At 46.4% G+C, this 23,438-nt stretch overlaps 1 protein-coding gene across 2 annotated transcripts in view; it reads left to right on the forward strand.

Moving 5' to 3' along the window:
- The window catches only part of WDSUB1 (WD repeat, sterile alpha motif and U-box domain containing 1), a 445,966-nt gene that overhangs the window by 218,614 nt on the left and 203,914 nt on the right, over positions 1 to 23,438 (forward strand). For both annotated transcript variants that reach the window (XM_085645497.1, XM_085645498.1), the window contains exon 4: positions 16,056 to 16,148. In XM_085645497.1, coding sequence (XP_085501623.1) covers positions 16,056 to 16,148 — 93 coding nt within the window. The remainder of the gene's footprint in view (positions 1 to 16,055; positions 16,149 to 23,438) is intronic.

Raw genomic sequence — 23,438 nt, forward strand, 5'->3', positions numbered from 1 at the left:
TGTACACCCAATAGTCGATGGAGGGTACGTTGTGTGGTGGTTACTACAACTGGTCATGGAAACGTCAATGGCGCAGACCGCCAATGGTTGGAGGAATTGCTGACCGTTCATCTGTGGAGCCCTGCGCCGCCACGTAAGCAACTCACGTCTTGTCCCACACTATGACACGGCTGAAATGTATCACATGGAATGTGCATGGCCTTAACGACCGCCGTAAGTCAAGATTGGTGCACTCATACCTCTCTAGACATGGAGTGGACATATGTCTACTGCAAGAGACACACCTAACGGTGGGCACGGCGAGCATGCCCCGGAACAATAGATGGGGGGGAAGTGGTGGACGGGGGGTACTCCAACTACTCTCGGGGAGTGGCTATATTGTTATGCAGGGGGCTACAATGGCGTACACATCAGGCAACGATAGACAGGGAGGGACGGTACATCCTATTGCAAGGTACGCTGTATAACACACCCACGGTGATAATAAACACATATGACCCAAACTCGGACGCAACCGACTTTTTTCTAAATATCAAACACTTAGCCCAATCACTGACTAATACCACCGTTATTTGGGGTGGGGATTTCAATGTGGTTCTCTCTGATGCGGAGGACAGGCAGGGTGCGACAAGGGAGCATCATCCGAGGGCGGCCGCAACTCTACAAGACATAATCTCGGACTTGCATTTAGTGGATTCATGGAGAGCGTTGCATCCCACAATCCGAGAAGGCACCTGCGTGACACAAAATCGTAGTGCCTGGTCGAGGTTAGATTATTGGTTAATATCTAAAGATATGCACGCCTGGGTCATAGCAGCCGAGCACCACCCACGCACATTATCGGATCACTCACCAGCATTGCTGACATTCAAAGTGCCAAGCCCGTACATAACTCCGTTCAGTTGGAGGTTCCCTTCAGGGGCACTACTAGATCAAGTCTTTAGGACACTAAGATCCCATATTCTCGAACTGGTGTGGGCGGGCAGACAGCCCAGAGTATTGTGGAAGCTGTTGACATTACCATTTACCCAGGGTGGCCTGGGGCACCTGATTTCGAACTGTATGCCTACAGCGCTCAGGTGCAATTTTTGCATTTCTGGCTGTACCCCACGCCCTTTCAACCACACGTGGCGGTCGAAATTGATAGAGTAGCTCCTCTCCCGCTGAACGTGGCATTATACCAGCCCTACAAAAGACCACACTTAAAAATAGACACGGCAGAGACCATGAGGTGGGCCTGGAGAGGACTAGCACAGAGGGCCCATATAGGGGAAATGTATACTCCTTCCATGCCACTGGGGGTCAATCCATTGCTCAATCCTTTCACGGATAAAGCAATCGCATCACGAGCTAAAGCACATGCGTAGGAAAAGGGAGGCGACTTATATCCAAACGACACATTCATAACCCTACAACAGATGTCTAAATCACGGGCACCCACAGCAACGGACACGCTTCTGTATTATCAAATCAGGGCCGCCTGTTGGGCCAGATACATGTCCTTTCCACAGGTACCTCCTGCATTTCCCGCGTTGGAAAATGTTTTGGCAAGTCCATCACCTTTCAAACTGATCACACCTATCTACAAATAACGCAGAAAGATTCGCCGGTCATTACATGCACATCAAGGGCAGAGTGGGAGAGTGAACTGAACCTGGTTATCACGGACAGGCAATGGCAGTACTGTTGTTCGCAGTTGCAAGAACTCTCACCTAATTACAGATTGAGGTTAATCCACTTTAACTTCCTGCATAGGCTTTATCGCACGCCCTCTCGGTTGCATTGTATGGGTATCCACCCGGACGCGAGATGTGGGGCTCCGGGAGCCACGTTTTCACACTTGGCATGGGACTGCGGACCGATGGCGAAATTCTGGGAGGAAGTCATTGAGCATGTCAGGCAAATCACTAACAATCCGCTAAAGGCCACCCCACTGACGGTACTATTGGGCTTTATATCCGAAGTTCTGAAGAGCTCCAGGAAGCTCACAGCCATGTTGCTACTATTGGCTAAGAGACAGGTGGCAATTCATTGGAAGAAGCAGCAGCCCCCTACAATAGCTGCCTGGGTGAACACGGTCATTTATTGTAAAGACCAACTTTCAAACTATTGGGAGCTAATGCCTAGCAGATCCAGACCTAAGGACATTTGGAGACCATTTGTGGCTTGGTTGGGAGCAGGGGGGTTGGATATTCTAAGAATCTAAACGGCATAGAATCACCGACCACACCATGCAGTGGGATTAGGGTCAATTAATAGGGGCTGAAACGTGGAGAGGGGGGTGAAGAGGTGCTGGATCCGCAGAGTCGTGCCATAGAGAAAAGTGAACGGTTGGGGCTAGATAGTCACACACACCACACGACAAATAGGGTGACACCATAGATCTTTGGGTAGAGCAGGAGGGGTGGGAGGGGGGGAAGTTATTAGAATAAGATTTCTTGAGTACAGAATCCTGTTACAAGCTGTATTAGTACTACTAACAGATTGAGAGGAGCGCGGCATCTACGTTCTACAAAGCACTGCCGGCCTGATGGGTAGTAGGCAAAAAAGCTGTGTATTAATACCAAGATACGTACATAATGCTAGCTGCCAGCCTCCGGGTTGTAGGCAAACAGCTGTGTTGAAATAAATTGTCTAATTCATTTTTTTTTTTATTTAAGTTTATTCCCAAGCCCATCCCGAACCTGCATAGAGAAGAACTAGATGCCCTCAATGATTTGAAAAACTTGAAAAATATCACAGTGAAAAGTTGCGACAAAGGTGGTGGTATTGTCATTTTAGATACTGAAACATATATTGCTAATATGTATTAAACAATCCCATGCACTATAGAAAGATCACCACAGACCCGACATCTAGAATTCAACGAAAAATACGCATTCTCACCAGAAATGCAGTGAGCAGGGGATCATTTGTCAGCAGGAAAGTGACTATAGGAATGTATCGGCACCTCGTATGGATAGCGTCTACGGGGTTCCGAAGATTCATAAGGATAGTAACAACCACCCCTATAGACCCATCGTTACTACAATAGGGTCAGTCACAGAATATATATCTAAATATGTGGATCAAATACTACGACCGCATGTACCTAAAACCTTATCGCATGTTAGAGACCCGAAAGACATGATACAAAGGATAGAAGGTTTGCCTTTTAATAGACACAAAGACACCTTGGTATCCGTGAACATTGAGTCCTTGTATAGTAATATTCCCCAGCTAGAGGCCCTTACAGCGGTGGAATGGTTTATTTTGACATACTCTGTTGAGTGTGATGTACCATTCATTATTGACCTGTTAACGATTGTTCTTGACGAGAACACCTTTGAATTTAACGGCGACCTTTTTAAGCAGATTGAAGGCGTCAGTATGGGGGCATCATGTGCCCCCACGGTAGCCAATATTTATATGACGTATTTTGAGCCTCTTGAACCCGTGTTCTTGGGCTATACTGATTCCCAGACATTAGCTCACCAGCTATGTCAAAAATGAGTATCCTTGGGTCGCTGATCAAAAGATTCTACGCTGTGAAGGAATGGATTTGGAAAGCCAATTTATCCCACATGGAGAGGGAGAAGCATCCAAAAGTGAAAATAACCTTTACCCTAGGATCACGGGCAAAGCCGTAATTCAGGCATAGCTGTATTGTAACTGTAGGTGCCACCTAAGAGAATGTGCTAATAGTAGTCTCTGGGTGCTTGAAGGTATTTATTTGATATTGCTTGAACAGTTTCTCTTTTACAGTTGTATTCAGATCAACAGTTGAGCCACAGATGCACCTTTGGCCAAGGCTAAATTTCCAAGATGCCATGCATCAAGGACATGGAGTTCTGAGAAAAAGGGTGGCTTGGACCTTGCTCCTTCTGTGCAACAAAACCTCTTCATCAAGTGAGGCACCATCGATTAAACACGATATGCAATAATTGATACAAGAATTCAAAAAAGACATTGCACCAATAGACCAAACTGTTAGCCGATTTAGATAATTTGATACAGATAGCAGAAGGTCACATTGATCACATTGAAACCTCTCTGACGGAACACTCTCATTAACAGGGAGAGTGGAAAACCTCAAAAAGTAGCACAATATTATATAGGTATAATGAAGGATACTGAAAACTGATCACGTCTCAATGTGGGGATTTGAGAAATTGTGACTAAAATATCTAATGCTGCGCTGGAGAAATGCCAAGTCAAAGGACGGATGGATGATGGGCATCAAGTGAAGAGTAAATGGAAGGCTTATGATATTATTTTCCATCCATATAAACCATAAGGGGAAGGAAGGTTTTTACGAAGCCTACTACCAATGTTGGCAGAATTTAATAAGATACACATTTTAATCCAACCACAATCCCTCTCTCATTAGAGGGAACTTATCGATTTATGGAGACCCCAACATGAGGGGGAGAAGTAATTGAACCTTTTCAGCTATTAATTTTGTCAATGAATATTGAACTACAGGGCATATCTGACCCCTCTCAGGTTTTGATGATCGAAGTTGTTATTAAGGACATGCGACCGAGTCAAGTATGGAAATTAATGCTTTTTATGACATTTTTCCAAGGGTGCCCATGAGGGAAGAGATAGAGCTTCATGTAAAAGACAATGACACAGGGGATACAACCTTGTGTATGCCACTACCAAGCCAATGATTATAGGTAAATTATTAGCTCCTACAGTGAAATTTATAAGATTATTGAGAGAAAAGGAAATTGATTTAGAGCAATGTCTGTCCCAGGTTGTACAGCAGCAAAACACTGGTTGTTCGAGGGCGCTGTATGGAGATCTGCGCATGATAATAGGGGAAAAAGAAAAATTGCTGGGAGGGAAATCAGCATGGAAAATGCTGCGCAGTCACAAAATATGTGAGGAGGGTGAAAAGGCTAGCCACGTTTTGGCCTGCAAAATTAAAATGAAGCAAACCACATTATTTTATCAAAGATTATGCTATCACCTAGAATTCTAACACTGGAGGTAGTTCACAAATTTCCATGCCTGTTATTCCAAAGTTTACTGTTCCCATGGGAGTACCGAGGATGTTTTGCAATGTCTAAGAAAATTTAGTTTCCTCACCATCAAGTTGAAAATTATTGGGGCATAGAGGAATTGGATCAGTGGTTAAAATTAGAGGCGATAAAAAGTTCAGTAAAAAAAAAAAACATCTAGGGCGTGGCCAAGATGGCGAACGGCTGGGAGCGTTCTCCAGGAGATCCAAACACCCGTAATATAAAAGCGAGCTATCCCAGCCCTGTAAATAACCTCAGGCATGGTGCAGGGAAGGGGGCCAGTGGTGGTCCGGGACCACAAGCGAAACATCAGGGGTTATAGCCCAACCCCCAATGAACTACAACCCAGGGGAAACGCCTGCAGCAGCTCCACGCACGAAGCCCACATGATGGCGGCCAGCGTGCCCATCATGGGGACAGAGTAGTGAGAGCCCGAGGCCCATGGTCCACAGCCTCATGCGGTCGGCCCGCTATGCCGGAGTCCCGCTGCCAGCCCACATGAAATGACCACGGCACCTAGTTGGAGAATGGAGAAGGAGGGCTTCTGAGGCTGCGAAGAGCAAGGGAGCAGTGGAGGGCCTTGATAGGCTGTGACTGCGGCCGCCAGGTGAGAGAGCATGCGATGAGGGGGGGACCTGCGTGCCTGCCATGTAGACCCTGGCTAACAGAGAGATGCCCCCTCCCTATCGGAATGGCTGCTGCGAGCAGCACAACACTGAAGCTGGGTCTCCCACACCCCCTCCAGAAGGTACTGGCCCCAACACCACTGCGGCTGAACGGGACACCCCATGATGGAGAAGTGTGTCTCAATGGTTAGAGCGGCAGACCCTGATGCAGAGGTCTGGCCCGGGACCAGGGTCCAATTCCCCGCCTCGGCGGGTCTTGGGCTCAAAATTCCACGGACCTGATAATTCTCGCCTCGGTGCCTATTCCAATCATGGAGTCCCACTCTGCAACTCTAGGCAATAGCTTGCTTAATCTACACAACGGCCCCCACAACGCTAAGGATGCCTGGCCTCCACCTTGGGGGTGCCCAGGAGTGGACATCTCACAGGGAAAGCCAGGATGGGTTCCACAGCGGTATTCGTACAAGCGCCTTGAGACCCTTGCGGGTGAGTAGTGCGCTATACAAGTATCAATTTACAATTTACATGGGTTCGCCCCCAAATGCCCATGCCGGAGGGCATCCAGAGCAGTTGTGACCCAGCTGCGGTGAACAACGGGGGAATACTGTACCATACGGGAACGGAGACCAGGGGAGCTGCCTGGGCGGGAGGACCATCCCATGTGTGGGTGACCATGGCATCCCACAAGTCCAATAAGGATGGGACCCTCAAGGATATGTTGACGAAGGTTTCCCAAAGGAAGACAGGTGCAGCCAAGGATGCTGCTGAGAGTAATCCGGTGACAGCGGCCCCCTGGACGATATGGCAGCACCCCTAATTAGGGCATTCACAGTAGGCCTCTTCACCTAAATGAGGGACAACCTCTGGTCGCTGCGGCAGGAGGTGAAATCAGACCTTACACACATCAAGTGTGATATGGCTTAGCTGGGCTAGCGAATATCCACGTTGGAGGGCGCACCAAATGCCAGATAGGAGGAGCTAGATGTCCTCCTCTTTGAACTGGTGGTCCTTAGGGAGTGCAACAAGTACCTGCAGCTACACCTAGAGGACCTGAAAAACAGATCGCGCCTCTCCAATATCTGCATCCAGGATGGTGCCCCAGGAGCCGAGGGAGCGGGCATCATAGAGTATGTAGTGCGACTGGTCCAAAAACTCCTCCTGAACTTAGTGACAGTGGATGTGAAACTGGACAGAACACACCGCCCTGGGAGTTAGCAGGCCAGGCAGGCCCTGCCCCGGACATCCTTATCTGCATCCACCATTTCCTACAAAATGAGGCGATAATGGCAGCATGGAAGGCAGAGCCGATTTTATTCGAGGGAGCAAAGGTCTGGCTGTACCATAACCGGTCACTGTCTACCCTGTATAAACGGCATGTGCTGGAGCCTGTCATAAGCTACCTCCTTGACAAAGGCATTCGGTACAAATGGGGGCACCCCTTCTGGCTCACTTTTCAGTGGAATCCGGAAACACACTCTGTTCGCACCTTTTTGGAGGGTCAGGCCCTCCTTGGTCTACAGCAGACACCTGATGACCACCCCCCGGCAACAGGGGGCAGGGGCTACTGGTCTCCACCAGGGTCTGTGGACCAGAAGCACCTCCATAAAGTCCTCCCATAACCCCACATCAGAGGAAAGCCGTCGCAAGAGAACGGCCCTGCCACAAGAGCTACAGATCCCAGACTCTGCCTTGATAACTCCACAAGATTTGAGATATGAGAATTAGGGCCCACAGCGGCACAGGGGCAGAAGTTAACTGAACCCCCGGAATCTACTGATGGTACGGGGCAGATCGGCACGCACAAGTAATATCTCATTTGTGAGGTCTGGGGCTGTGGGACTAACATGACTCGACCCTTTGTGGATGGCCCAGCGCAGGGCTCGATGCTGCCCTCCATTTCGGCTTCCTTTTGTATGCTCTTATGGCAAGAGGAGTGTTAATGAATCCCCCATTACATTGTTTGCAGTCCCCTATGCACCAGGTTTTGATAAACAGTCTGTGCGCTCTGGCCTCCCCAGTGCGAACCCGGCCACAAAGATAACCTGTGGACGTGCCCCTGGCGGTCTCTCCTGTAGCTAACCGCTCACCTACACCTAATGGTTAATATCACCACTATGAACATGCGGGGCCTCACTGCGCCAGCCAAATATTTTGTATTCCCGAAAAAGGAACAAAAAGACTTTGATAGTGAGATTTGTTGTCTACAGGAGACACGTCTTCTGAAACAAGACTATGGCTGAATCAGGTCAACGAGGCTCCCTCCACAATACTTTTCCTCAGGCCCCAACTAGTAGGCGGGGTCACCATTCTCATAGCCAGCAAATTCTAGGGGCAGGTGCAGCAGTCTTCTATAGAGATTCCAGCCAGGATTCTTATTCTCTGGATCTCCAATTCCTCCTACTCCTTCACACCGGCAACATTATACGCCCCAATGATGCACAGTAATAATTGATCCGCAAAGCCAAATCTATGGTGGTCTCGTAACACAGTGGAGATATTCTTCTTTGGGGGGGGGGGGGGGGGGGGTACTTTAACTTAGTACTTGATGGCAAAATGGACAGTCCAGTCCAGAGGGTGGGCCATTCAGGCGCCCTTTCCTCTACAGGAGCTCAGTGGTTGATGGATCTGGGGCTATCGGACGTCTGGAGAGACATGCACCCACAGTCTATAGATTATTCCTTCTTCTCAGCATTTAGACAGACCTATACATGGCTGTACTTTTTCCTGTCATCCCCCTGGGTCTAAGAAGTGTCGAACCACTCACCGGTGCATTTTACCCTCACATTTCCCTCCCTCAGCCGAGTGGTAGCCGTACCTGGAGACTCAATGACAATCTCCTGCACTCAAAAGAGACCCAGACAGAGATTCAGAACTTGATACTAAATTATCTCCCAACACAATAACTAGGAGAGTGCCCCCTTGCCTGTGCTCTGGGATACTAAAGACAATCATCTATGCATAGTAGTAGAGAGAAAAAACAGGTTAAGTATGTGCACATTTTTCAGACTTGTTCAGCCCAAGTGCATACATATTAAAACATGCCATTTCTCCTCGTCAGCTAGCAACTAACAATTAATTAATTTGATTCTGGCATTAATGGAGACAGAGGGTATGTGTGCTAGGATCTTTTCCCAATCAATATCCGTAATATGCAGCTCCAAATCTGTCTCCCATTTAACTTTCAGATTTGTAATGGAAGTTAGAATGTTCGCACGTGACTTGATATAGTGACGTGACTGCTTTTACATGACCCGTCATTGTACAGAGCAGATGATAGACTTTGTGCGTTGCAGGTTCCAAGCCTCTATTTCCCAATGATTTCTGATCGTGGCTACTATTGCCTGGTGCAGCAGCAATTGCCCGCCAGGATCATTGAAATCTTCTCCCATGTCTGCAGATAAGTGCAATTCTCTGTCTTGATATAGATCTCCAATACGGTTTAACCCATAAGCAGTTCAACCAGCAATCCCCCCCGCCCCCCCCCCCCCCAAGTCACCCTCGGGGACCACCATTTTTCACCACCTTAGTGCCAGATCTGGCGAGGAGGGTTCAGGGCCGGGAGTTTATTCCAAACAACGTTGCCAGCACTGCTGTATCACCAGGAGCTCCAGAGAGACAGCTTGCAGCCATCTCCTGGGCACCAAGAGGACCTGCAAAAAGTCCCTCAAGTCAGGAGGTGCACCAATAACACCCTCTTAAGCATGCAACCTGCAATAAATCCACTGGTTGAACCACTGCAGCTGTGCTGCCAAGTAATATGACTCGGAGTCTGGAGCAGCCAACCCACCTTCTGCTACAGGATGCTGCAACTTAGCTAGCGACACCCTACCGCTATCAGTTCCCCAATCAGGTCCAAAAGCAGTGATTCCATCTCTCGGAACACTCAGTGAGGCACCAATAGTGGCAAAATAGAGAAAAAATTAAGCTGTCTCGGAAGCACCACCATCTTAGCCATTGCTATTCTACCAGCCATAGATAATGGCAATGTCAACCAAAAGTTTATACTACTTCTAAGCACTCCAACTGCTGCCCCAACATTATGATCCAATAAATCTTGGTGGTTATGATAAATGTTAACTCGTAATACTTCAGACATGTAGAGTTCCAGGTAAGTCTGAGTTGGTTCTGAGGAGGGCCGGTATCCCCACAAAGCGGAAACAGATGTGATTTCTGCCAATTAATGTGTAGGCTTGAGACAACACCAAAGCGCACCATCAAATTCATTGTGCCAGGCAAGTCCATTCCAACATCTCAGAGAAAACACTAGCATATCATCAGCATAATGAGATTGCCCATGAACCACTAAACCGTGGTAAAATCCCAGTGTGCGAGCACCTCGTCCCACCTCATATGAATGAGATATAGTTATGCCAGAGCGAACCTGTGGTGTGGGACTTGTATAAAGGATTCAGACCCAGCGTATAAACCCAGCACCCAACCACATACAAGCCACTACTCGATATAGGAAGTCCCAACTTAGACTGTCAAAGCCCTTCTCTATATCTATTGCCATAACAGCTACTGTCGGTTTGTCTACGAAATCTTCATTCATAAGTGAAAGGAGTCTACAGTTATTAAGCGCAGTATTGCGCCCAGGAATAAATCCTGTTTAATCTGTGAATTAAAGTAGGCATGTGGGACAGGAGACTAGTCACCAGACTTCTACGAAGAATTTTGAAATCCACATTAAGCATGGACAAAGGCTGATAAGTTCTGATATCCTTGGGAAGGCGACCTGGTTTCAATAATGAGATAACCAAAGCTTCAGAGTTGGGTTCTATTAATTTCATAGCCAAAGTGTTCCCGTATGTAGCAAAGAACTCCACAGATAGGACTTCAGCTCCTGGAACTTTACTGTGTGCCATACTTTTGATGACAGCTCTTATTTCCTCTATTATAATATCTCCTCCTAATTCATCTGCATCTTCTTGCGAAAGCACCCGTAGGTGACCAATTGTCAGGAAGTCTTCAATGGCCTGAAGTGGTATCTTTTTTGATGGGACATAGAGGAATGCACAATAGTCTTGGACTCTAATATTAATGGCAGATTGGCTATATAAAGCTGCTGTCGTGGCGATGGTGAGTTGAGCACTACGTTCGAAGGGGGGGACACGGTGGTGGCGGGTGAGCACACAGAGCGTTTTCACAAGTTGCACCGGGACCTAGCCCAGCGGTTTCCGTACCTCTCCTGCTCAACCCTTGGGTGACGTCTCTAACACTGCAACCATTCTCTGCTCCGGCCGGTCTTGTTTTCTTCAAAAGCACGTTGCTTGCCTCTTGCCTTGCTCAACCTTCTGAAGACCCAGTGGTTGCCACTAGCACCACTGGTGTTGTGCAGATGCATTCTATTGACTTGAATGTTCTTGGATTAGAGCATTTGTGCCATAGTACCCCAGTTATGCTACAGTTTCAGTTACATTTCTTTTAAATGTTTCCCCATTTAAAACAAAAACATTTTTGGTAGGCACTGTTGAGTGCCACAGAGGCTCGCTGTTGGCAGGTGTGGAGAGGAGTGCGAGCGGAGTAAGAGCTGCTAGTCCAACAAGCGACCACCGTGGTGTGGTGTGTTGCACTGCGCGTGTTGTGGCGTGGTGTGTTGCTGAGCGGACGGGCTAGCGGTGGGCTGGCGGGTGGACTGGCAGTGTAGCGGTCAACACTGGGCCAGAACTAGCAGGCCACTCCTTAACTCCAGTAGATTTGATGCTGATGCTGCTAGCAGTACCGCTACTGAAGTCCCGACCCCCTCAAGCGGCCCCTCCAGCATTTCAGCAACCCTCAGCACGGGCCTCGCATACTTCTCCTCTCCTCTCCTTCCTGGATCCCTGGCTCTGCTCTGCATCATGGCGTCTGACCTTCCAGGTCCTGGCTGCCCTTGTTCACCTCTGCCAATGTAGATGAGCTAATTTAATTAATGCCTTGTCATATGGTATATGTTCTCCTCTGAATCCTTCTGGAACATTACGGTCTAGTGCCACTGGATGCTTCTGTCACAGATTATCTTGTGCAGAGATCCAGAGTAAAGGCAGATCCTGTGAGGAGAGAGGTGACTGCAGAGATGCTCCTAAAAAGCATAAATCTGCCAAAGAAAGAATGTGCAGAATCAGCTGCTGTGTACCTACAAATACAAATTGTTCCTACCTCAAAAGCATTCGGTTGAGTACAGAATTCATGGGCCCTACTCTCTTCCTTAAGATAGTTGATTTTTTCGATTTAAGGCAATTTGTTGATTTTTCAAGGCACTGAGTTTTAACAATAGAACATTCAGACATTAGTCATTAGTTATTTGAAGACCTCCCGTATTGCACCAAACGATCACTACGTATTCAGTGATGATGATACCCGTCTTACTATAATGGAGTTGCTAGGTAAACGTTGTTGCATAGTTTTTAGGAATAGCGTATGGTCAAACCTCTTTTATAGTTTGCGGAAGATTAATCAAGGGTCGGCCAGGTAACCACAAATTAACTTCATTATGAACAGGCCAACTGGTATAATTCGGTAGAGGAAGGCCAAATTATGCGGCAGGGTTGAGTAAATTATGTGGCAAGAAAAGGCCACCAAATTATGTGGCATAATTTTAACACTGTATGGGAATTGGTTGTACCTCCTTAGTACCAGTTTAACATCAAAATGTAGCAGTAAGCAACAGAAAGATGACCTGTCAACTTTTGCAAAGGGCCTTCCACTTTGTGTCAACACGTGTCACTGCATCTTTATTAACTTTTGAACCGTTTGAGCTAGCATCATTTTTTTTTTTTTTAAATATGCCGATTATGCAGCAGATGTTGGATTATGTGGCAAATGCAGCAAATCTATAATTATGCGAATAATGCCGCAGCTGCGCAATCACATACTTCCAGTGGCCCAATTAATAAATTGGGATCCCCTATTGATGATTTAGGTATTTCCTTTATCCACACATTATCTTGGGGTCTACAGGTTCAATAGTAGATAAATACCTCTCTGTACAATAGATATGAGAAGGTATTAAATACCCATTCATAGATTAGGCTCTATTGGCCCAGCAGAACAGAGATATTACTCACTTGCCCATAGCGAATGTGTAGTTACGGTTAAGCTTGAGTTTCCATAGAAAAGCCGTTTTTGTTTTCTTAATTACCTTAGCTCTGTGTGACAAATCTACACAAAACTTTCCAAAACTGAATTTTTCCGATTTGGGTTCAGAGTTAAACGTTTAATACAAATGTGTCAAAGGGGAGAACAAAAGGCATGTCAAAAAAGTTGCAGTTCCCATTTTAACTCCCACTGAAGTCTTTACTCACTGCTAAGGAAAAGAAGTTGAAAGAAGTAACACCAAACTTAACATGAAACTACAATTTTACTGGAGAAGGTGCCTTTGCTTGGTTTGGTATTAACATCTTCAGTAGTTTTCCAGAAATTATAGTTACAAAAAAAGGTTTGATGTGCTTGAAAGGGTTGATATCTAGATCATTAATGCACAAACTGTCCTCTAACCTGTGTTCGCAGACCCAAATTGAAAAAGTTTCAAATTAGATTGGATGTAGGATCTTTTTCCCTTATTGTCCCACTAGGGTCCCCACGTCATGAAAAAAAAGCCATATTAGACGGTTGTGTGGGCACATCCTGATTAAAAGGCCTAGTTGATCAGGCTCCCAAATCTCAAGTTTAAATTTAAACAAAATGTGTTTGTGTTGGGGATGGCAATCTTTGACACACAGGCCGCCACCTGCAGGTCCATATTCCACCAATGAGGCAGAAGACTCTTGAAATTCTTACACCCATGTTGAGGCTGTTTCGATAGTCTGTGGGTACCGTTTTTCGGTGTGTTTAGTCCACGGCCTCAAAAAGTAGTCCACAAACTATCAATACATTAAGAGACTGTTTTAATTTGAAAAACTAAATTTTGTTCCCATAGATTGGCCACTTAAGAGACGCATGGCATCAGTTTGTTTATGAAGGGTGCTCTCAGTGAAATCAACTTTAAAATAAAGTTTGTTGTCCAAACTGGAGGCTGCAGGCCTTGCCTGCCTAGCAACAGGTGTAGGACTAGATCTGTAGTCTACGGACTTCCGTTGAGTATACAAACTTGTTACGAAGTTAAAGAGCGTTCTACTTTACATTGGTGAAAGATTCAGCTACCCTTCCACCACCACCACAGTCGGTGGTGCGAAGGGCCTGATGGTAATCTTGAACTTCATCTATAATAATATGGGAGGACTGATTCTGTTATGCCAACCAGTGTTCTCCACAACACCCCCTTTTGATTGTTTGACTCTTCTTGGAGCTATTAGTGCTGACAAGTCTGCAGGGATGCACCTACGTGTTGGTTTGCTATTTAACCTTAGAGACAGAGCAGCCTTTCAAGCAACCCAAATGAAGTGTTACTCTCTGCCAATGGTAGACAAGAATCCAGAGACACATTTGTCCAGACATCCAGTTAGCAGGCTGTGCTAACACATGGCAAACCCTCTACTAATTGTAAATTGTTTAAAGTAACTAATCTTGAACCACATATACCATAATGCATCTTGAAGACCTGATGTTATGCCAAACAGTGTTCTTTCCTCCCCCTTGACTACTTTTACATCCCCACTTGCACCTTTTCATTGAAGACTTTTGAATTCCTGCCAAATTTTCTCAGAAGAGAACCCTTTTATGACTGGAGCCGGTATATACACAACACTTTTATGACTCTAGTCTGGATAAAAACAAGTGGTACATGGGTGGATCACATAACATGACCCTGCTGCTCTGTTCCAACTAGATACTCTAGAGTACTTTGGTCGGTGGCGTTTTCCTCTGGTAAGAGCAGGGTCCTGACATCTCGTATGTAAAGCCTGGGTGACACACAGCCTTTTTACCTGTTTAATTGCTCCTGTCATTTGTGCAAATGCAACTGGTGTGGCAGACAGCCCTTAAACAATTGAATAAAATGGACTCCTCACTTGGATGGGCAGTCCCAGATCAAGTGCATTAGTGTACCTGGGTTTCCTTCAGGCGTCTGCAGCTTCCTTTGGGTTGCATCATCTCCCTGATGGGCTGTTCCCACCCCCACATAACTGCAGATGAGTAGGTGCAGCACCATACTGTGTATCACTCCAGTGGTCCCTGCCCACCACCCTGCAGGCACTGCTGATGTTGTCTGGCAAAGCCTAAGTCTTGCACTGCTCAGCCATCTTGAAAGAAGGTGGCTCTTTCACGACAGCATTTATGGGGCTTCCCATGATGAACCATTCCACTCCTAGGTTTAACTATCAACAAATGCCTCAAAGTGGACACACACTGCCTGGCATGGTTCTTGCAGTTATGAGAAGGTGATTATGGCCATAGATGGACGCATGATGAGGCCAGTGCTGCTCCGTGTTATTGGTCATTAGGCGCATAAGATGGTTCTTGATAATTCTGAATGAGAGAACACCAAATGTATATTATTACCATTCTCACGAAGTATTCCTGCCTTCTTCTCTACAACCATTGACTAGTGTGATAGCAAGCCATGATGAAGTGATGAAGTTCTGTGGAAATATTGTTTTCAAACGTAATACTTGTTGGCAAGAAGTGTTTTAAAATGTATATGAACATTTAGATAAAAAATAAATAGAAGAAGAACATGTAAAAGGATACTGTGATAGACTTTATTGTGCATGTACCAGAGATCAGCTTTGGACAAATGTCTATTGAAATTGAGAAATTTGACTTCAGCTGAATATATTACTGTTAATGTACCTCAAGCTAAGTAGAGGTCACACATCTGTGCATACTGTGCTCTACAGAGACACATCTCAGATGATATGTTAACATTGCATGAAAGTGATTTTATTTTAATGGACTCAATAACAGTCTAATGCACATCTGTTTATGTTGTCGGAGAGGGCAGCAGAAGACTGAGTCTCCTATCAAGGCTTAATTAGGAAGCAAATAGTAACGTGAGATAACTTTCTTAGGTTCGTTAAGAAAGCAAAACATTCGGAAGAAAAAGGAAGTAATAAGGTGAAAACCATTAGTAAACCTGTGTCACTGCACGAGTCTTCTTGGGACTATGAGGCAATTGATGCAGCCCATTTAATATGAAAACTATGTAAATAAAGCACTCCTGAGAAGCACTGAAGAGTGATTTTTGGGTGGTGATAGACAAAGGTAACAAATGCAGTAAAGTATTAAACTAAGCATAATCATGTACAATTGTCCAAATTGAATATTGTTGGTGGCGTTATTTGGGAAAACTAGAATATGGTGAACTGAAAATCAACATTCGCGTTCATTTTTGGTTACTGGAATGGAAATAAAAAGTGTAGATTTATCATTTTCGATATATTATCAATAATATGTTCAACAGTTTCTTAGCATTTAATACATTTCCATAGTAAATAGGTTTTTGTTCAGCTGTTGTGTATTCCGTTTAACTGCTCATCAGTATTTTTTTTATTATTTTAAACAGACGGAGAACATGGTCCAAATTGCTATAGAATGGCGTCCTGTGGTCAAGATATTGGAATAAAACTGTGGGTTATATCCTGTAATGATAACACTGGTATGTATGGCATTGTTCAACATCAGGGTGTTCTTCCTTGACTCAAACAGTTGTTCACTTTTAGGATCTGTAACATTCTCCTTTTTAAAAGTAGCACACAGGAACATGTTTTTCTGAAGGTTAATTTTTTTTAGGTCTGTTCCTAATTTAATTTGCACGGTTGAGACATTCAATTCGATGTACACCATTTTAGGAAAGTAAAATCAAATATGGCACTCTTGTAAATCAAAAACTGGACAAAACAGACTCCCAAGATATGTACACACTGGTGAGAATGAATTGCGTGGTTCCCTTTCTGTACCTGTATCCGTCCTACTAAACAACTATTGTGAAAGCCTGCTTGGTGTGATCTGCAAGGATTTCATGCTTTGATAGGGGAATAAAACTACCCCAAAAAGTGCTCATGTTTAGAGAGGAAGATCAAATCACCAACTCCAAGTCAACCAACTATGGATTTCTAGGCATGAGCAGCATCGGAAAATGTATTATTTTCCTGTGATGGGGCTATCGTGATCACAACACAAACAGTGAGTTTGTGTTGTGATCTGCTTATGTTCAGGAGGTGGAGACTTGTATCAATTATAGAACATTGATTTTACTGAGAGAGAATACCTCATATGGAATACATACAGTGTATCAGATGCTTTTTCAATATTGTCATAATTAATCATCTTTTCCTTCCATCTTTCTTTAACCTGTATTGAGTTGTGTTTCCTAAGCCATTTCATCTTAAATGGTAATGCGTGATCATCCTGTTACTGAGCTAGTTATAGCCACATAATCCTTCCCCCATGAAAATATTCACATGCCTATGTTTCCACCATCGATGCTGAAGGCAGTATACTCCTACGTCTTGGCAATGCCTTATTTTTAGAATGTGGGCACCCTACTACCTAAATGTGTAACAGGAAATCGCTGCTCAGAGACATTGTAACCAGTGCCCTGCATGATTTGTAACAGATTAAATTAACAAAAAAACTCGTATAAAGTGCAGCGATAACCTCAAGATAGTTTCCTAGTGCTACATCAAAGCAGGGCAGCTATTTATCTGGAAACAGGCAAGTCTTTTTACGGTACTGAAGATGATTGGTGTAGCCCGGATCAGCAGTAAGAGAATTCCAGTACCCGGCCACAAGAAGAAAGAAAGAGTTGCCATCAAGTCTCTCTTTTAATCCTCGGGATGGGAAGAGAGCATACATTGAAAGCAGATTCTGGAAGGAATGCACCTTGAGGACAGTGGCAGATGGTGGACCAGGCCTGTGCCATGAATAGCTTTATGACAATGGCAGAGGGCATGAACATTGAACAATTTGCCACTGGAAGCAAGTGTAGAGATGCTAATTGACCAGAAATTGAGGAATGTAAAGAAGCCCAAGAATAAGGGAAGCAGCCGCATTCTGCTCTACCTGACACTGTTGCATCAGGTACACAGGAACTCGTATGTGAAGAGAGTTACTATAGTCTATTCCAGACCTAATAATGAACAGAATGCCCACTTTACGACAGTCTGCCAGCAGAAAAGGAACAAACTTGCGGTGAATTTGAAGGTGAAAAAAGCGAAGCAAACCGATGCAACCTTGGTAATATGACCTGAAAACCAAACAAGGTTATTGTAAATCCCTTTAAGATTAGAGGTAAAAAGAACCGGGCCGGGTAAGAGCCCAGCTTTTATCTGTCACCCTCCAGATGATGGCAACGGAGGTTTACCCAAGATAAATATCTCTTTCTTGGCTCTGTTTAATTTCAAAGAGTTTTCTAACGAATAGCAACCAACAGGCAACATTTTAAACGATCAGGAACACCACCTAAGCCATCATTAAATAAAGTATAATTTGGATGACATTGGCATATTGCATTATAGAGAAATCTAATTATTTGACCAAAGCATTCAGAGGAGTGATCCAGGATCTAAACAGAGTATGACTGTGAGACGATTCCTGCAGCTCGCCATAGGTGAGAGCCTTAAAAGCAGAACAAACAGGAGGAAGGTGAACAGCTTGTGCTCAGTCTGACAAAAAAGAAAGAAGCATTGAGCACCTCCAACAAGAAGTCCTTAAACTGCAGAAACAGAACCTGGTCCTCCAGGCCCACACAGAGGACCTGGAGAACTGGTCGTGCCGGAACACTATCCGTATTTGCGACAAGGCTCGGGGTGAAAGGGGCGGCAATATTGAGGCACTGGTAGCGGGCCTTTTCCACTTCATTCTGGGGGAGACCCACGAGTTCCCCATCAAGTTGGACCGCATGCACAGGGTGGGCCCCAGGAGAGTGGCCCCGGCCCCACCAGCGAATATCCCGACATACGTACATGACTTTCAGCTAAAAGAGCAGATCCTCAAGGAGTGCCCGGCGCCGCACGGATCTCACCTACGAAGGTTCAAAGCCTACATTATACCAAGATCTGGCACCCTTCACTCTACTCAAACGCAAAACTTTCCGCCCGGTCACGTCCTACCTCAGGGACACCGGTATCAAATACTCCTGGGGACACCCCTTTAGACTGATCTTTCACTTCAAAGGAGAACTGAGGCAAATCCTGTCCCTTTCTGCAGCGTGTAATCTTTTAGGAATCGAGGCCCCTATGGCAGGCACACAGCTCCAGAACAACCCCTCACGCAGTCACTGAAAGGGGCATGGGTGGACCACTATCAAATCTCCCAGCCCATCAACATGCTCTGACTCGCACACTTTGGCCAAAGAAAGGCTGGCAGTACTAGCGACACTCGCAGGGGCGTCTTCGGAGTAAATGGACACACAAAGGCAGAAGCTCTGATGCGGGCCATGCCTGGGGGGACCGGTTAGCCACAGGTACCCTAAACTACTTTTCCATGGAGCAGTACGCTCTGGACATTGACTGTTTGCGATTCACCATCATTAATGTTTTTGTTACGTTGAGGTGTTTCTCTTGTATGTTATGGGTTCCCTCTCCTCCCTTACACATATCTGTTGATCTGTCTGCCCGCCTGCTATACTGACCTAGTTAAGACCTCATGGAAGCTGCCCCACACAGGCCTGAAAGGCGAATGCTGTTCTGTCCTACATCAATCACTTCGCACCACATCCCCTCCACCTGCCCGGATGAGTATTAAAATCTTGACCCTTAACGGGAAAAGGCTTAATAATCCTGTTAAATGCAGAGCCATCCTGTCTTATTTGGAGAATTCCAGAGCTCACATTTGCTTGCTACAAGAGACCCACCTATTGCGCAGCGATAGACATGGGCTATGCTCTAAGGCCTTCCCTCAGCAATATTTCTCTTTCCTCCTAGCTAAAAGGGCTGGAGTTGCCATTCTCATCTCCTTCTCTTTCCCTGGGGTGGTGGAGGCACAGGTGCTAGAGATCAGGGGGAGACTTCTGGCGCTTTCTCTGACTGTGGGGTCGCTCACGCTGGCTACCATCTATGTCCCCAACGAGGGCCAAGAGGCGTTCTTACAAGAGGCGGTGGCCAACTTGACGTCCTCCTCTGACAGGCAAATACTTCTGGGGGGAGATTTGAATATTGTGTTCGATGGTCAACTGGACCATTTGGCTCAGAGGCAGGGACAGTCCGGCGCTCTCTCTGACAGCACGCAGCAGTGGTTACACGACCTGGGGCTATCCGACATGTGGCGCCACCTTCACCCCCCTACACCTTCTATTCACACTCCAGAGGCACCTATGCCCAATTAGATTGCTTCATGGGGTCCCGATTTCTCCTTCCCCTCATACAGGACTCGGTTATCGAGCCTCAGGCGCTATCAGACCACGTAGCTTTGACCATGACCCTGATATCTCCCCCTACCTCTCGCCCATCCTTTTTGTGGAGGCGTAGAGACACTCTCCTCCACCGTCCTGAAGTAATTGCCCGCCTCACTAAGACGCTACAGGATTACTTGGCTGAGAATGACACCCCTGAAACATCCATAGTTTCCCTGTGGGAGACACTCAAATTGGTGTCCAAGGGCGACTTAATAGCCAAATGCTCCTCGGACAATAAGATACGTAGAGAGAAAAGGGAGGAGCTCCCACGGCAGGTCTCTGAATTAGAGGGGCTACACAAGAGAACAGGCGCAACGGAGGCAACTAAAGAATGCACAAGCTCAACTCGCTAGCTTGGACCTGGACGAGCTAAATTCACGGCCCTCAGGCTCAAACACATGTTCTACATGGGAGGAGACAAATGTAGTCGCTTGCTAGCGCATAAACTCTGAGCGAAACGCCAAGGATCGGTGGTCCCATTGATCATAGACGAGGGGGGGGCTCAGAACTTTCCCGAGAGGCGAACATCTCTTGAGCCTTCAGGGATTTTTATACCAATCTCTACTTTGCACAGCAAATACCAGAGCAAAAATCCTCTGCATACTTTCAGGACATAACACACTCGCGCCTGTCACCTGATCAGTACGCCTTGTTAGATAGCCCGATCTGAATCGAGGAGGTAATCTCAGCCATTGCAAGGTTTAAGCTCCTCATATCACCAGGCCTCGATGAGTTTACAGCCATTTTTTAAATAAAACTTTATGCTCAATCCTAGCTCCAATATTAACACGGCTATTCAAAGCAATCGGAGATACCTCCGGAATGCCCCCCACGATGCTGATAGCATCAGTGGTAGTCTTGCCCAAGCCCGGAAAGGATGGTAGGCCCTGGGCCTCGTATAGGCCTATTTCCCTGTTGAACATCGACCTTAAGATCTGTACTGGAATATTGGCAACCAGGCTTGGCCCGTTGATGCCTGGACTAATTGAACCTGACCAGGCTAGATTTGTAGCAACGAGGCAGTGCAGCAATAACACTAGGAGGCTACTCCACCTCCTAGACCGGGCGTACCGACAATCAGTGGAGCGAGTGGTACTATCTTAAGAGACCACCCTGGAGCGGTTTGGGGTTGGCAGTTGATTCCGCAGGTGGGTGCTTAGCGGGTATAGCCACCCCTCAGCCACTGTCCAAGTGAATAGCTACATGTCTGAAACCAATCTGATAGTGAGGGGCACGCGACAGGGCTGCCCACTCTCCCCACTCCTGTTTGCCCTCTATATGGAACCGCTGGCACAGAAAGGTCCGGAAAATCAGCGGATCAGTAGGGGCCTTTTTGGAGGGGAACGGCATACCATTAGCCTTTATGCCGATGACCTCATCGCTATGCTCGAGTGCCCTGAGCCATCTGTTCCGGCCTTTCGTGCGGAACTGGAGAAGTTTTTCTCTGCCTCTGGCTTTCGTGTAAATGTCTCCTAATCACAGGTCCTAGGCTTCTCTCTGCAGCCGTCAAACTATCGATACCTTAGCCCTGGTATGCCCCATCAGGTGGGATCAAAAAACGATCCCCTACCTAGATATAACACTGGCGGTCTCAACTGTGGAGACAGTCTCCATAAACTACACACGCATATTAGCACAGACACGGCGTGATTTGCAACGCTGGCGCCCGTTCAGCCTCTTGTGGTTGGGCCGGGTGGCAGATCTTAAAATGAATGTGCTCCCTTAAATCCTTTACCATTTCCAGATACTGCCTGTGGAGCTGCCCCCGGGAATGCTGAAGCAGCTCCAGACTGAGTTCTCCTCTTTTGTTTGGGCAGACAATAAACCAAGGATGAGCAGGGACATGAGTTTTAGATCTCCAGGCGAGGGAGGCCTGGAAATGCCCAACCTAGACTATTAATACAAGGCTACCCAGATTCGCTGCCTGTTGGAGTGGGCCCAGCCGGAGTCTGAGAAGCACTGCCTTTTTTATGGAGCGAGCGCTGGCTGGGCAGTCTCTGTGGAAGATTCACTTTCTCTGTAGAGCTTCCAGACCTTCCGGTCTATATGGCTCTCCAATAGTGCGATCCACTCTTAACGCTTGGGATGCTACCGCCACTCGCAACGTCCTCACCACATTCCCATCTCCTATCACCAGCAATCCTGACTTTACCCTGGGCCTCGATCAGACGGCTTTTTGTCACTGGGAACAGCAAGGTCACAGGTCTAGGGACCCATGTCTTTCAAAGATTTTAGAGCTGATTTTGCCATGCCCGAAACAGAGCGGTATCACTACCAACAGATACGGCATTGGGTGATGCAACCCCAGGTGCGCTAAGGAGACGAAAGAAGGCTTACCCCCTACGAACAATGGTTATTATCTAAGCAATCCTCCAAGCGACTCATCACAGAACTCTATCACATCTTACGACCTCCCAAACATGAGATTCAGTCCGCATGGCTGAAAAGGTGGGAGGCAGAGTTGGGGCGGACACTGACCCAGAAAGAATGGAGCGACATCCACTATAGGGCTAGGCACTCCATGCGCAATATCTCTAGCATAGAGTCTGCTACCAAGTTAGCGACATATTGGTATCTCACCCCTTACAGACTGCACAGGAGCGACCCCACTCACGCGCTGCGCTGCTGGAGGGGATGTGGAGTGGTCGTCACCTTGCTGCACATTCTGTGGGAATGTCCCAATCGTCAGTTATATTGGACACAGTTCATAGATGAAATAGATCTCCACTGCGACACCACTTTCTTACGATTTCCTGAATGTATTATCCTAGGCGTTTCCGATAGATTTACATTCACCCGCAAATCACACAGAGGGAAGCAGATGGGTATAGTTCTGGGGAAGGCTCTACAGAATATACTGTCAACATGGGGCTCGGATAGGGCATCCTTGATACAGGAATGGTTGCACAGGTTATGGTACGTGCTGGGTATGGAGCGCATTCCTTTCTCTCTCCAAGGTGACGGAGCTTCCTTTTTGGAACTGTGGCGCCCTTTCATCGCCCTCCTATGCTCCGAATTCCGCACACTCACTTGCCCTAGGTACATGCGCCTTCTGCAACTTCCTGCACTAACGCAAGATTCCACCCAGCCGTAGGGCTTCTATCCTGCCTGCTGTAGGCCTTAGATACTTCCTTGGTCATAACAGGGGCGAAGCGAGGGAGTGAGGGGAGGGGGGAGGCAAGACAGGGTGTGGAGGGGCAGGACTAGAAGGAGGGGGCTGTTTTTCCATTTTTTGAACTGTTTTAAATGCACTATGTAACGATTCATTGCTTATGGCCCACAAGTTGGGCATCATTGCCTAATGCATTTTGTTTTGTCTTGTTTATCAAACCAATAAAAAGATTTAAACCTAAAAAAGAAAGAGGCTACAAGAGTGCTATGCTCGTATGCAGAGTTGAGCCTTTCAGTGGATCAAGATCTCATGTGAGACAGTGTTAGACACAGCATTTGACTCTTAACAAATTAAGGGAAGAACAACCCCCTGGTAGGAAGAATACAGAGGTCTTCAGTAACGTTCGGGCATCAGAGGGACAGATGTCCTTTCAAAAAGGG

Source organism: Triturus cristatus, chromosome 3_1, assembly GCF_964204655.1.
Source record: "Triturus cristatus chromosome 3_1, aTriCri1.1, whole genome shotgun sequence".
NCBI classification, from domain to species: Eukaryota; Metazoa; Chordata; class Amphibia; order Caudata; family Salamandridae; genus Triturus; species Triturus cristatus.